This window comes from Pygocentrus nattereri, chromosome 18 (assembly GCF_015220715.1).
Source record: "Pygocentrus nattereri isolate fPygNat1 chromosome 18, fPygNat1.pri, whole genome shotgun sequence".
Taxonomy (NCBI): Eukaryota; Metazoa; Chordata; class Actinopteri; order Characiformes; family Serrasalmidae; genus Pygocentrus; species Pygocentrus nattereri.
This window is the reverse complement of record NC_051228.1, coordinates 34,578,659-34,593,658: the sequence shown is the minus strand read 5'-3', so window position 1 is coordinate 34,593,658 and position 15,000 is coordinate 34,578,659. Positions and strand designations below refer to the sequence as shown.

General features: G+C 43.0%; 1 protein-coding gene across 2 annotated transcripts in view; it reads left to right on the top strand.

Moving 5' to 3' along the window:
* The window catches only part of cblb (Cbl proto-oncogene B, E3 ubiquitin protein ligase), a 132,098-nt gene that overhangs the window by 54,854 nt on the left and 62,244 nt on the right, over positions 1-15,000 (top strand). For both annotated transcript variants that reach the window (XM_017691362.2, XM_017691363.2), the window contains one exon: positions 11,097-11,243. In XM_017691362.2, the coding sequence (XP_017546851.1) occupies positions 11,097-11,243 (147 nt within the window). The remainder of the gene's footprint in view (positions 1-11,096; positions 11,244-15,000) is intronic.

Here is a 15,000-nt window from a genome sequence, read left to right as displayed (position 1 = left end):
ATTTTGTCTTTATGACATCTTCCTTTTTTGTGAGGAGGCTTGCATCCAGTTTTTTCCAGGATATCTGCAGGGATATTCTTCCACAGCTCCAAAGCTCAGTCTTAGAAGTTAGTTGCATTGTCTGCAAGAGTTGAGGTTGATTTTCTCCTGTGTTTTAAAGATAAAAGCTTTAAGTATTGTTTATCTGTGGGTGACCGTTTGGTGGTCTGCCTGGTCTTGCATGGTTGTTGGGAGGCCCGTTTTCATTATATCACTTAATGATTTTTTTGAAACCCGTTTGATTTTCTTTATGCAAGCGAATGATCTTGTATCTCATTTCCTTAGAAATACCTCCTGTAAGATGAACAACTTGTACTTAATGGCTGTTTGGGCTGGAAGTTATTAAAAAGTGAATAATGAACTAATGAATATCTACATACACTAGAGAACTTATTTAGAACCCTAAATAAGAGTTTTTCCAGGTGAAAAGTTGCTATTTGTACCCTTTCATAACCTAATTTTTAAAAACAGAACCATAAAATAAAAGCCTGGAATTGAGATGGGGTGTGTGGGGTCAGTGCAGCTTAGAACATATCATTTCAGTGGATTATGGTTCAGTTATGTTCCCTGACTAAAGGTACTGAGATGTACCCTTGAGGGTCCCGCCCCAGTGGCAAGAGGGGCACTGCTCCAGTGACACTTTAGGACCTTTGTTCTGAAAGGGTAGGCAATCTGACAATGTATGAAAACGAGTGTGTGTGTGTGTGTGTGTATGTGTATGTGTATGTGTGTGTGTGTGTGTGTGTGTGTGTGGTGCAGAGAGATCTTGGCTGTGGTCTGCTCTTGCATCAGACTTTTGTTTTTCAGTTGGCTCTTGAGATGTCTTGTGAGCCCAGACTATAAAGACTGAGCTTTAGACACTGACCTTTGTCGTTCGCTGACCTAAGTGTTGTTGATGTCTCGAAGGCTTTAAAGGAGAAGTGATCGGTCTGAGATCAGCGCTCTGCTCCACCACCTGCTGTTGCTGCATGAGCTCTGGAACACACATACACACTCCCCTTTCCTTCTGCTGACCCTCAACACACACAGGCACACACAAGTTCTCTTACAGTGCGCACACACACACACACACACACACACACACACACACACACACACACACACACACACACACACATATACACGCCACTTTGCTCTGTCGTGCTGAGTCATGTTCAACTGTGTGAGGAGTGGATCTGTTGAGACATCCGGCACTGTTGACCACAGAGCAAACAGAGATGCACATAAAGAAGTGAACAGGAGAAACGAAGCACATCCATTCCTGGTTGGTTACTTCGTGCCTCCTTCAATCCAGGCTAAAACACTCTATCTAACTTCAGTGTGAATGGGTGGGGCTAAACTGCTGTATAAGTGGGGTAAACGTGTTACTTTTCCTCAAATAACAAACACGGTGGGTTCAAAACGGGTTGTCCATCTTAAGCCCTATTCGAGTTGGATTAGTGATCTGAAGGATTTAACATTAATATGTGACTTTTAATCAAATGCGAAACTGCTGTGTCTGTAGTTTTTACAAGTATGGCAAGTAATAATTTTGGGGTGAATTATAATTCATCAAACTCACAGGCCCTTCAGTAATAATCATCCTGTTTTTACCAACCTCATAGTGCTGTCATAACAAATCCTGGTAATAGACATTGACACAACTGTAATCTTAAACATTTTTGAAGGGTATTTGCAAGGCAGTGGAGGAGAGCTGTGCTTGGGTTTAATTCAATTCAATTCAATTCAATTAAACTTTATTGTCATTATACAATACAGGGTAGTACAGTAAAACTAAACACTATTGAGCTTTCCAGTGCAGTAATAAAGATGCATAGTAAACAGACAAAGACAGTAAAAAACAGACAAAATGTGCCTAATCAGTAGGTACAGGTGTCGGACGTAGACAAGATGTGCGTAGGCAAGTGTTATAGTTGTACTGGACGTATAGACAGTTAGTGCATAGTCAGATATTCGAGTGTATCAGGTATATAGACAGAAATGTGCTGGTGAACTGCAGTACAGTAAATGCAGAAGTACTATTTATAAAGAGATGTAAACAGTGATCTGTATATAAAGTGCAGTTACAGAGTAGCAGCATAATGTTCAGGTAGCATCTTAAATAAACAGTAACAGTATAAATATATAAATATACTAGAAATAAGGCTTAGCCAGAGATGAAGTGCACAGCATACAGTCCTCTGAGCTGGTGGAGCTCAGTGTTTAGTGTGCTGGGTGATCAGGCTGGTCAGTAACAGACTGTAGCGTTGTTGTTAAGCTCAGGTCGATGCTGTCGGTTTGACAAAATGTATGGAATGCCATCTTTAAAATAGCTCAGAGGACACTGCTTAGGGTGGCATGTGTGCATATGTGCACGCCGCTGTTGGTGTGAGGCAGAGTCATTACGCAGCACTTCAGGAGCGTAGGAACAGAGTGCAGGCTAGCATGTCTTCCGAGTCATGTCAGTCCAGCCGATGCATCTTTTCTAACTGCCATTAACACAGTCTCCTGCTTACGGATGGCTGTGGCATCACCAGCGAACAGTAAGTGCGTTTGCATGCACTTAATAATCCGATAACTGTAGAGCATCAGATTTTGTCAGTAATCCGATCAACATGTTTACGTGCTATTGAGTTATCAGATGACAGGAAACTCTGGGTTTACATGAGTCAGGCAGTAATTGGATGTGGCATAAACGTGACGTAAAACTCAGACTTCATGGTTTTTTTCCAAACATTGTGCCACTTTATCTGAAAATATGACCGTAGATGATGAATATTTAAATCCTTTATTTCGTGTTTTGTTTCAGCGTTGCTCAAAAAGTGTTTTGCTGCATCTCGTAGCAACACTGCTCGCTTATTTCTGGTACCGCTGTCTGTTTCTGCACATGCACAGACTGAGAAATCTGAAAGAAATCAGAGTAAGAATTCACACGCACTGAGAAATCTGATTACTGAGCTAAAATCCAGCTTCTTTATCAGATTTCTTAATCGGATTTCTGGATTGGAGTATGGCAGAAATCTGACTATGATCTGATGGTTGTGCGCACGTAAACACATGTGAACACATTTATTTAAAACGAAAGGTAAGGAAAATGTAGGTTTCCTTGACCTGGTCTCTTTATGTAGAGAATAGGAGAGTGACCTTTGAAAGCTGACCTTGGTTTATGATGTTTTATGGTTGAATATTTCTCTAGTGCAGCACTGCCCAAGAATGGTATTAGCAAGGCACTGGAGGAGAGCTGTGTTTGGGTTTATAATGTATGGAATGGCATTTTTAAAACAGCTCAGACCAACTCGGAGGACACTGCTCCGGGTGGCGTGTGTGTGTGTGTGTATGTGCACGCTGCCGTTGGTGCGAGGCAGAGGCGTCACTCAGCACTTCAGGAGCACAGCAGGAATTAGTATATGTGATGTGCCTGTGTTGCTATTATTCTTCTGTTTTCAATTCAGTTTCTCCTTCCTCAGGACAAGTGCTGTGTGGAAGGATTAACTCGCACTGTCACGCGTAAACACACACACACACACACACACACACACACACACACACACACACACACCCCATCCTCAAAGGTTCCTCTGCATGCTATCAGTCTGAACCATATCAGGTTTATACAGATTATATGATTATACATAAGGTGTGGGTGTGAGTGTTTATCTCTGAAAGAGATGGAGTCTGGATGAAGTTAGGCCTTTGGAAACCCATCTGGACCTGCTCAAGAGTAAAGGTCTGACTCTTTTCTCCCAGGATCAATGCTGATACCTGAACTCAGGATATTGGGGGACCAGTCTGATATTTCAGTATCTTATTAAAATCTCCAAAACATGACATACAGTTGTATACAAAGATTTGAACAAGCCTGGCCCGGTTGGTTTTGTTGATCTTCTTCTAAGCTGCTTCTCCTTCTGGGTTGCTGGGGGAGCTGGAGCCTATGCCAGCTGTCATTGGGCAGAAGGCAGGATGCCCTGGACGGGTCGTCAGTCCATCACAGGGCAGCAGACATATACAGTCACACCTATGGGCAGTTTACCATGTCCAGTTGGCCTGACTGCATGTCTTTTGGACTGTGGGAGGAAACCCACGCAGACATCGGGAGAACATGCAGACTCCACACAGAAAGGACCCTGGTCACCAGGCCGGGGAATCGAACCCAGGCCCTTCTTGCTGTGAGGTGACAGCGCTACCCACCATGCTGCCGTTTTGTGGATCTCCTAAGTGGCGGCACGGTGGCGTGGTGGGTAGAGGGTGTCCTCTCTGTGTGGAGTTTGCATGTTCTCCCCGTGTCTGCGTGGGTTTCCTCCGGGTTCTCCGGTTTCCTCCCACAGTCCAAAGACATGCAGTCAGGCCAATTGGACATGCTGAATTGACCCTGGGTGAGTGAGTGACTGTCTGTGTCTGTCTGTCTGTCCTGTGATGGACTGGCGACCTGTCCAGGGTGTATCCTGCCTTCCGCCCGATGACTGCTGGGGTAGGCTCCAGCACCCCCCCGCGACCCTGACGGAGAAGCGGCTTAGAAAATGGATGGATGGGTGGATTGATATTTATTGATTGATGCCCTGAAAATTATGGATTGTGTTCTCCTATTTCTTCACCATGAAAGCAAACTTTTTATTATTTTCCACTTTGAAATGTAGCAGGACGAGACGGCACAAAATGTGTTTACATGGCTTACGGCGCTTAGTTAGGAGGGATGAATCAAGTGTATATCGCCCAGCCATAGCTGCTTATCATTTTCATATATGGATTTAACAGAGGGAGTGTGAGTAAGTGTGAGTGTGACTCTGTAGAAGTAGTCATTGCTGGGTTCCTTTAAAGCCTGTGCAGCATTCTGTTGTTTGCAGCAAACCGTGCCAGCAGCCTTGTTCTTGATTTTCATCCATTCTTGATTGCGTATTTAAGCGGTCTGTTCAGAGAGAGAGAGAGTGAAAGAGAGAATTACGCAAAGCCATTCTGCTCAGGAACTTCGAGTCACATGCCTGCGGTGGATGTGAGTTTGAGGACTCTTCCTCAATCAGCCTATTCACTTCTGAGAGCCTTGACTGGATGTTCGTTTCTTCACTCTACTGGACTTGAGTGCGTGCAGATTACAGCCTGACTGATATATCAGCTGGATGATAACATCAGCCGATATTTAAATCATGCAGATTTGTCAGTATTGGCAAAAACTCATAATGCACCAGTATTTTATGTTTTATTTCATAATAAACAGGAAAGCCATATGTGGCTGTGCGCAGCTGACCACAAGTATTCGCTTTTGTGTTTTGTAATTTAATGTTATTTAATATAGCCTCCTTTGCATATGTCCAGTGCATATATCCACATCAAATGTATATGCACAAACTGTTACAGCTTCAAGGCATATACAGTAAGCAGTAACTAGAACTTTGCAACATCGTGGTTCAGTTTTCTGGCCTGTTCCTCTTGGCAAACCATCTCCAGTTCCCTAGGTCTACAAGGATCCCTCTGAATGGTAAAGTCCTCCATATATTTTTAATGGGTTTCAAATCAGGACCCTCACTAGGCCATGCAAGCACCTTCATTGCTGCGATACCTGAGATGTCCCAGTACACGTCCCAGTACACGTCCCAGTACTCTATTCATACATTTCGTTTACTTTCAATGATGTGTAGCACCCTAGTAACATCTGCAGGGAGGCAGCATCCTATCATGATGCTACCACCTCCATGCTTCGCTGTGGATGTGGTCTTGGGATCATATGTGCAACTCTTATTTCTCCAAATATAATGAGCTGAATTAGTGCTGGTGTTCGAAATTATTGCTGATTCTTGCAAATATTAGACACACATTTCTGTACCTACATCCAGTTTGGAAGCATATTATGGAAGCATATTAAAAAACAATTCCAAAGGGGCTGAATCCTTGTTTGCCCTCACTGTACGTCCCTAACACACTTTTTAAATGACATTTTTGTTGTTTAATTAAATGTTTGACTATGTAAAATTACATTGGCTGATATTATCGGTTATACCCCTTAAGGTTAGCACCGGTGGGGCCTATTAGTCACCAAATATTCATATCATTCAAGCCCTAGTATAAATATGTCCCTGATACCAACTACCCATGGCTTATGTGTTGGTTTAGCTCACCAGGGTTTGGAAAGCAGACGCTGAGAGAGGTCTGACCTGTACACCAGCAGCCTGGAGAGCAGTGAAAAGTGAGCAGTAGTCCATTAAGGCTAGGAAATGGAGTGCCCATTCGCTGACTCTGGGATGGATTGAGAGCTGCTGGAGCGTTTAGGGAGTGGTTGACCGCTGTGTGAGGAGGGAAATGTATTCTTGTTGGTCCAGCAGAAGCCGGTAATAAGATAAGGAGGCTGCTGTGAGAGCTGGAACCGTGAGCTGCACAGTGGAGAACTGGACATGGTGTTACTTCGGATAATCATCAGCAAGCTCAAGAACTGGCATACACACACTGTACTGATGGAGCTAGAGCTTTAGTTTAGTGTTAAAGGTGTGACAAATGCTACTGCCTCTCTTTTAAGCATTACACATTACTGGCTTCTGAGCAGTTTACATACAAACACTAACAGAGTGAGAAGTTTTAGTGGAATAGAGCATTAAAACTTACATTTCAGAGAAAGTAGAGACGGAGGTTTGCGATGATAATGATGTATTTCAGATTAAAATACAAGAAATGCAAACCACTTTCGCATTTCTGTATTTCCAGATTTATATTTTAGTAATTACCCATTTTTCCTAATAAAGACTGCTAAAGATTGCTGGGGCCATTTTCTTAAAAGCCAACATACGGTCACTTTTGGGCTGTGCCACTCTTTGCCCATCATGATTGTACTCGCCTGGGAAACTAAAGCATTCCTAAACAGGAGATGAATGCAATGATAACTTTGCTTGTTTTAGATAAATCTTGCTGTTAGAGCTGGGCGATATGGCAAAAATATATCATCACAATACTCGATAAGCATAAGTCATTATTTTTTTCAGACAGTTGGACCTGAGAAAGAATCAGTAGTGCTACATTTTAGAAATTACGGTCAACAACTCAATGATTTTTATTCAATATCTGGCATACTGTGCTGGAGTAATCCAGTTAAAGAGGACTAATTTAGCTCTTTTTACAGTTAAGCAAGCAGTTGGTCAGTGTTCTACAAGTACTGACCATGTAAATAATATGTCGTGACATCATTTATCACTATAACAGTCTATGTTGTTGTGTTGCTTTGACCTACTTGTCTATTCTTGCCATTTCAAGCAGCTTGGCTGATCAGTCATCCAGGGTATACAGAGCTGAAGTTGGCTCCTAATTCACCAGCTTCTTTTTCAAAATTTCTCAGGCACCAGAGTTTAACAGCTGCTCTGTTTAAGGTGGACAAGAACATTGCTGTAAGAAGCTAACCTCAGCTTATTCAAGGTGGGCCTTGAATAAGTCCTTGAGCCTCCAAGTCCTCCAAACCAGTTTTTTTCCAGTTTGCAGCAACTTTTTTATGTTCATAGTTACATTTTTTTAGGAATGCAATGGATTGTGTTAAACACAACTACAGGACCCGTTCCTGATATCATGTATTTTATAATATGAAAGGCAACTGTATCTGGTTTACAGCGTGTCGTCTTGCAGGTCCAGTGTCAAAAAAATCTATATTGATATGTGTATCGTGACTTTCATAGCTGATACTGATACAATGATGATATCATTGTGCATCCCTGACATCAATGTCATGACACACACACTTTCTAAGATGTTTATCCTTCTGGATCGCGGGGGGGTCCAGCAGTCCCCTGCTGCCTCTCCCAGCAGTCATTGGATGGAAGGCATGATACACCCTGGACAGGTCGCCAATCCATTGCATGGCAGACAGACAGACATACACGGTCACACACACACTCGCTCCTAGGGGTAAGTTAGCACGTCCAGTTGGCCTGACCGCATGTCTTTGGACTGTGGGAGGATACTCATGCAGACACTCCACACAGAAAGGACCCTGGTTGCCCAGCCGGGGAGTTGAACACAGGCTCATGATATACAAAAATAAATCAATTTTAAAAATAGTTTGCAAACAAATGGTGGAAAATACCGTGATAGATGATCCCCACCCTTAAATTGAAGCCATTAACAAAACGAAATGTTGCTAATCTGGAAGGCTGTTACTTTTTATAGCCTGTGAGCCCAAAGGTGCTGGAGTGCTAATGACTTTCTTAAAGTTGTGTTATTGACAGGAAGTTACTGTGAACTTGCTTACTAATTTATGGGCATGTAATTATGTACAGGTTTAAACAAAGGGTGTTGATTAAAGCAGACTGCTTACCTAAATCCAGAGAGCCGCAGAGGGGGAGAGAGAGTGTGTGTTTGAGGGTTGAGAAACAGTCTGTGAAGCAGCAGGAGAGGAAACATTTCTCCTGGGATCTTCAGGTGTCCTTCACTTGGAGGAGTCGCACAAAGCGGCATTGAAAATACTACTTTATTTGGTGGGTGTGTGTGTGCGTGCGCGCCTCATGTGCCTCTGAGGGCCTAGTTATCTGCTCTTTGCAGCCTAGCTCCTTGCGGGCTCGTGCCTCCAGCATAGTCACCCTGCCTAATTGAGAGTCACCTGAAAGGTTGGGCTGAAGTGCAGTGCATGAGGGAGAGAGAGCGGGCGAGAGAGATTGGCGCCGAGCTTGGGGGTGACATTGCCTTGACTTCAGTCCGTCGTTCTGATGACGTTTATGGTTAAAAATGCCAAAAGGAAAAACCTGTGAACTTGTAGTGCTGTTGTGTTTGGTATATCGTAAAAGCTTTAATATAGTCGGTTATGTTTATTGGAGTGTGTGTGTGTGTGTGTGGATGTTTATTTGTACTTTTAATGCTTTCTCCACTCTCTTGTCTTTCCAGTACAGTCAGTAGAGCATATTGTAAAACATATTGACATAATTTATCACGAAAACTATGGCTATTGTCATTATGCCCATCCCTATTAGTTAGACTTGTGCAGCCAGATGTGATCTCATAACAAGAATACACATCTGGGGACAACTTTTGCTGCTGGATTGCAGCACAAGCAAGAATACACCCCCTTTAAATCCACCCTAAATTCCTCTAGTCCGTGCTCTTTCAACATCCGGAGTGACCAATAAGCCAAACCAGCCAGCATGTCACGCCTACTGGCCTTTCCTTCATTCAGAGATCAGCTTCTCTGGAATATTGAGAAGGTGACTCCTCCTACACTCACACACCTGCCTACAGTCTACTCCTCAGCAACCCTCTATAACCCGGACTCTCGCTCCGCCTCATTGTGAGGTATTGCCACTCTCTGTGTCATTATTGAGCCATTATCACTGTGTCTTTCCTGGTTTTTCGACTGTTTGCCTGTCTGTTCTGATTTTTGCTCTGTGGACTTTATTTATTAAAGATTCTCTGCATTTGCATCTGACTACCCTGTCCGAGTGTTACAGAGCAGGCGAACCTGTGCTTCCCTTAAAGGAGGTAGTTCATGTTTTAACTGCATGTAATGCATCTCTGCACACTTGGCCCATATCTACGTGCTTATTTTGGTATATTTCATGAGGGATTTGTAGCCATGCTTATTTGTTTTAAATCCAACCATCCATTTTCCAAGCCGCTTCTCCGTCAGGGCCGCGGGGGGGTGCTGGAGCCTATCCCAGCAGTCATCAGGCGGAAGGCAGGATACACCCTGGACAGGTCGCCAGTCCATCGCAGGGCAGACAGACAGACACAGACAGTCACTCAGTCACTCACACACTCACACCCAGGGGCAATTTAGCATGTCCAATTGGCCTGACTGCATGTCTTTGGACTGTGGGAGGAAACCGGAGAACCACGCAGACACGGGGAGAACATGCAAACTCCACACAGAGAGGACCCTGGTCACCCGGCCGGGGAATCGAACCCAGGCCCTCTTCGCTGCCCACCGTGCCACCATGCTATTAAAAAGATTGGCTAATAAACGTCTTGCTGTTCTGTTGGACTACTTTGAGCGTTGCCTTCATGGTTTAGAAATTTCACACAGTTTTGAATACACAGTATTGAATTAAATTCACAAGTTTTAACTGAGGAAATTTAATCTAATAATGCGGATCTCATGAACTGGCTGTCTGGCACTTTCAGCAAAAGACACGTTCAAGCCAAAAGTAGATGTGCTTGCGTTTTTGGCTGAAAAAGGCCTGAAGCTGAATTCATAGAAAATAACTGCAATATCGGACAGAAGCATCACAATTAGATATTCAGCTCCAGATGTAGACCAGTTATTCATATGCTACAACTTGAAATGGCACCAATCTGATACCAGTAAAGGGCAGATATTATCAGAAAATGCTGGAAATGGAAGAGGGAAATGAAAAAGATCTGATCCAGTCCTGTAACAAGTCTAGCTTGAAATAACACACGCTCGCATTTTGTGATGTGATGTTGTTAGTTGTGCATTACGTTCTGTGGGATAATAGAATGATTGAATAGTTTCACCATAATAGCATAACTACTCTTAGATGCTCACTGTTGGCAAAGTGCTTATCTTAAAGTGTAGGAAAGATATCAGAGCGATATCAGTATCAGCTCAATGCTCAATATTTCAGTGTCTATATTGGGAAAAGAAAAATTGGTGTTGTGCCGTCTGTAACTGCACGTCATACTGAAGTCACAGAGTGTATCAGTATAATCTCAACACTAGCCTTGATGTCATGCAGCCTGATATGGTCATAAAAAGAAAAACAGGGTGTGATCTCTCTTAATCTGAGGCGCTTAATGCATTCAGGTCTTATCTCCTTTAGTAGAAGCAGACTTTAGGAGGCAGTTGCCTCTGCGATATGGGTGGGGAGGAATTTTTATATTTATAAAGTCACTACTAAGTGTCCTTCACACGCAGGTTTGGGTCATTAGCGCATTATTCACACTCTGTTTAAAGGACTTGAGTGAGACACATTAACTTCTAAACAGGCTCAAGGACAAGCTAATTTCTCTGAACTCAATAGGGGGATGCTAAGGGCTCATTTTGCCTCCTCCATCTGCCCGTGTGCACACAAGCCTGTGTGTTTGTGTGTGTGTGTGCGGAATGCTGTTCACATCTGTGTGTACTGACCATGTGTTTCTCTCTCTCTCTCTCTCTCTCTCAGGCGAAACCTCACCAAGCTCTCGCTCATCTTCAGCCACATGTTGGCCGAGATCAAGGCCATCTTCCCTGAAGGCCAGTTTCAGGGAGACACTTTCCGCATCACCAAGGCCGACGCCGCCGAGTTCTGGAGGAGATTTTTCAGCGAAAAGTAAGACCTGATAACTTTCCCTGTTCATTTCGTTCTCTTCAGTGGAGATTGGTCAGTTTATGGCAGGCAGTACAGCTAAAATACAGCATTTATTTGTGCAGGGGTGGGTTAACCCACTGACTGTTCCATTTACAGTGGGACCCTGGAATACATTTACATTTATATTTATAGCATTTGGCAGATGCTGTTATCCAGAGCGACTTAGAGTGTGTTAGGAGGTGTTAGGAGTCTTGCCCAAGGACTCTTATTGGTGTAGTGTAGGGTGCTTGCCCTGGTGGGGAATGCACCCCAGTCTACAGCGTAGAAGGCAGAGGTGGTACCCACTACACTAACCAACCACACATACAGTCAAACGGAAGGCCTAAAGGAAAATTAAGAAATATTTCTATTAACACGTTAAACATGAAACAGTATAAGAAATCCTGAACGAATAAATAAAGCAAAAATCAATAAAACGCGTGTCATTTAAACCTAAACTGCCGTTACAAAATCAGTGCAGACCTTGTTTGACAACTTACACAGTGTGAATGTTGGCCAATTGAAAGTGAACAGAAAGAGGGATCTTTAACGCTGTTGACATTAATCACCCAGGGAGATCATTTAATCACCTGATTTTCATGTCTAATAAAGAGCTTGACTTCACATCTTTTAAACTTTAATGAAGCGAAATGAAGTACGACGTGTTGACGACTCTTGTGAGTACTGTAAGGTCCTGATTGATCTGACATAACAAGCTATCACCAGTGTAGTAAAGAAAAGCTAGCTAGCTAAATGATCTTGTTTTATTTATGGTTGGATGTTATTTAATGTTAGACATCATGTAGAGCGGTGCGATATGGCGAAGATATTATATCACAGTACTCACAATGCAAAGTGAGCCCTGATATGTATTTTTCATCTGTCTGACAACTATTAATGCAGTAATTTGTATTTAACATTTTACATACTGTGCTACACTAAATCCAAGTAATCAGGGCTAATTATGCTCTCTTTGTAATTAAGCGTGCAGTTGGGGGAAAGTGTTTAAGTACTGTAATATCCACAATATGCTCAGAAAAACATATTGGGACATATTGGGACATTGATCATGGTAAATAGTGTCTCATTGTCCAGCCCTAACATCATATTTAAAATGATTTCTGGCACGTCCAGTAAACCAGATGAAATCCAGCTTCATTGCTCTTGGAAGAAAACCTTGCACCTCCTTTTTTGTTGTCTTTCAGTTTGTGAGATCATTTGAATATGCTTGTTGTCCCTTACATTGTGTGCAAGTTTAAAGAAGAGTGGACCAAAAGAAACGGCCCTAAATTACTTGGAAAAAATTCTGGTTCCTTTGACTTGCATTAAAAGTGAAGTATGTTTTTTCCTTCTTATGTAACGCCATCGTTTAGGAGGTGCCAGGTTTTCTTCTGACACCAGCGAAATACCTTTGAGCTGTGTGTGGTACTTTTACATAAAAACTGCATCAGCATGCAGATGATCCAGATGTGTCAGGGATTATACATTCCTCATTAACACCTTTCCACCAGTTCCTAGCCTAATAATTCTGACCACGACCGGTCTCGCTGCAGGTGTGACGTAAAGAGGTTCCTCCACTCGATAGAGGAAGTAGCATTTAGAGGCAACCGTGTTTGGCTGAGAGGCGTGTCAGTCATGATTTTGCAGTTGTCGATAAGCCTGAATCCGTCTTTGCAGTTGTTGCATGTTCTACAAGTCCTGACAACCCGCCGTTTACTCAGAAAAGCACGTCATGGCTTCTTTCATCATGATAATTCATCATCGCTGTCGTCGTAGTGACCACCTGCACAGTCACTGAGCTCGTAACCAGAGCTTTTTCCAGTTAATCATTACTGCTGCATCCTTGGAGATGCAGAAACATGCTGCGCTGTTCCAGCTCTCTGGAGGCCTGTGACTGAGCGAGGTTAAGTGACCGGTCAGGCGTGTGCGGAAGGAGTTTTTCATTCAAATGCAGACTTTGCATACAGCTGCAGATAAGATTGGGCTGGATAAACCCAACTTAAGGGCACATAGTGGGTGTTTGTGCATGTAGGCGTGTACTCACGTATTCACATATATCTAGCTCACATATGTTTAAGCTAGATCTGTTAAACAACAGTGAATCGTGATTAATCGTCTTGTCCATCGGTGTCCTGGCAGCACTGTCCAGCTTAGTCTGCTGAAGGCATTACTATAAAAGCCATTTAAACTGTATTTAAGCAAGATTTGTGGATTTTAGCACAGGTGGGTTTCGGCTTGGACTATTCCAGATAGTTTGAAGGGTCAAACAAGGAAAATATGTTCATGGTATTAAAAAAAGGAGTGACCTTAATCATTATTTGGGTACTTTTTGTCAACTTTTTGACAGCTGTATTTTCTCTCCCTCTCTCTCTCTCTCTCTGTATGTTAGTCCGACTCTGAGCGACAGAGCTTTTAAGAGCTTTAATGCATTTACAGACATGTTTAATTCAAGTGTCTTTCTAAGTGTGTGAGGCTTCTTCATGTTGGAGTGTCTTCTCTGCTCAGGAGCTCATGCATGGGGTCAAACAGGGGACACACATGCACGCACACGCGCAACTTGTGCATGGGGTTAAACAGAGGGCACATACAGTGGTTAGGAAAGAAAGGCCTTATGGTGGCAGAGCTGCTGGTGCAGAGGGCCACTGTGTGTTCCTGAGCTTATTAATATCAGACACACACACACTCTTCCTCCTTGTGGAGGGGGAAGCAGTGCTTCTTAATAAACTATAGCGTATCAGAGCTGTAACAGGATATACTCGAGAGATCATACTGCTCTTATCCTTTATTTATTTATTTATTTATTTCTCTCTCTTAGTCGTGCTCTCTTTTTTTTTCTCTATTTCGTTGAAGGAAACTTGATTGAATGTCTTTTTCTTTTTGTTAGCCTCGATCTCCCTCTGTTGTCCTCCTTTCCTCTCGGATTTTGGCATTAATGTCGTTTAATCTTATTTTTGTGTTGATCAGTTCAGGGCTGGGATGTGCAGGGGTGCTCAAGTACTCGGTTCACTGTTCTTCAGATAGTCAAAGCCTTATTTGGGTATTTGTAACAATCCATCAATTGCGATGAACAATTATCCAATTTATCATTGTACGTAGCTATTAAGTCCAAGTCTGAAGTGTCGAGATTGACAGATTAGCTATCGTGCTTCCCAGCTGTGAGCGCTTAGTAGCACTCGACTGTCAACAGGCACTTATTGACCTCAAATAAACACACATTACTTACTGCTGCCCTCAAAAGCTGTTATAGCATTAACTTTTGCTGTCGTTGGCCTTTGACGTCTCTATGAATGGATTTTCTGCTCTCTTTTATTTCATTTGCATCAACTCAGTGGATAAAATTACACACAGTTTGCGTTCTGTTGACGTCAGCGTACGATTGTTAAAGTTAACAACTTTGGAAAATATGTAATGTTGTGGCAGGTTGCGAGCGTGAAGTGATGGCATTCATACAGGCAGGCAGGAAAAGATGCAGATCCATAATCAGACTAAGGAAAGAGAGTAGCAGGGGTCAAATACAAGAAACAGGTTCATAACTCAGATATTCAACACAGAGATTTCGCAGACCTATGCAGACCTCTCACCTATGGTCACAAGCTTTGGGTAGTGACCGAAAGAACGAGATCGCGGATACAAGTGGCCGAAATGAGCTTTCTCCGCAGGGTCGCCGGGCTCTCCCTTAGAGATAGGGTGAGAAGATCGGCGATGCAGGAGAGGCTCGGAGTCACTGCTCCTCCACGTT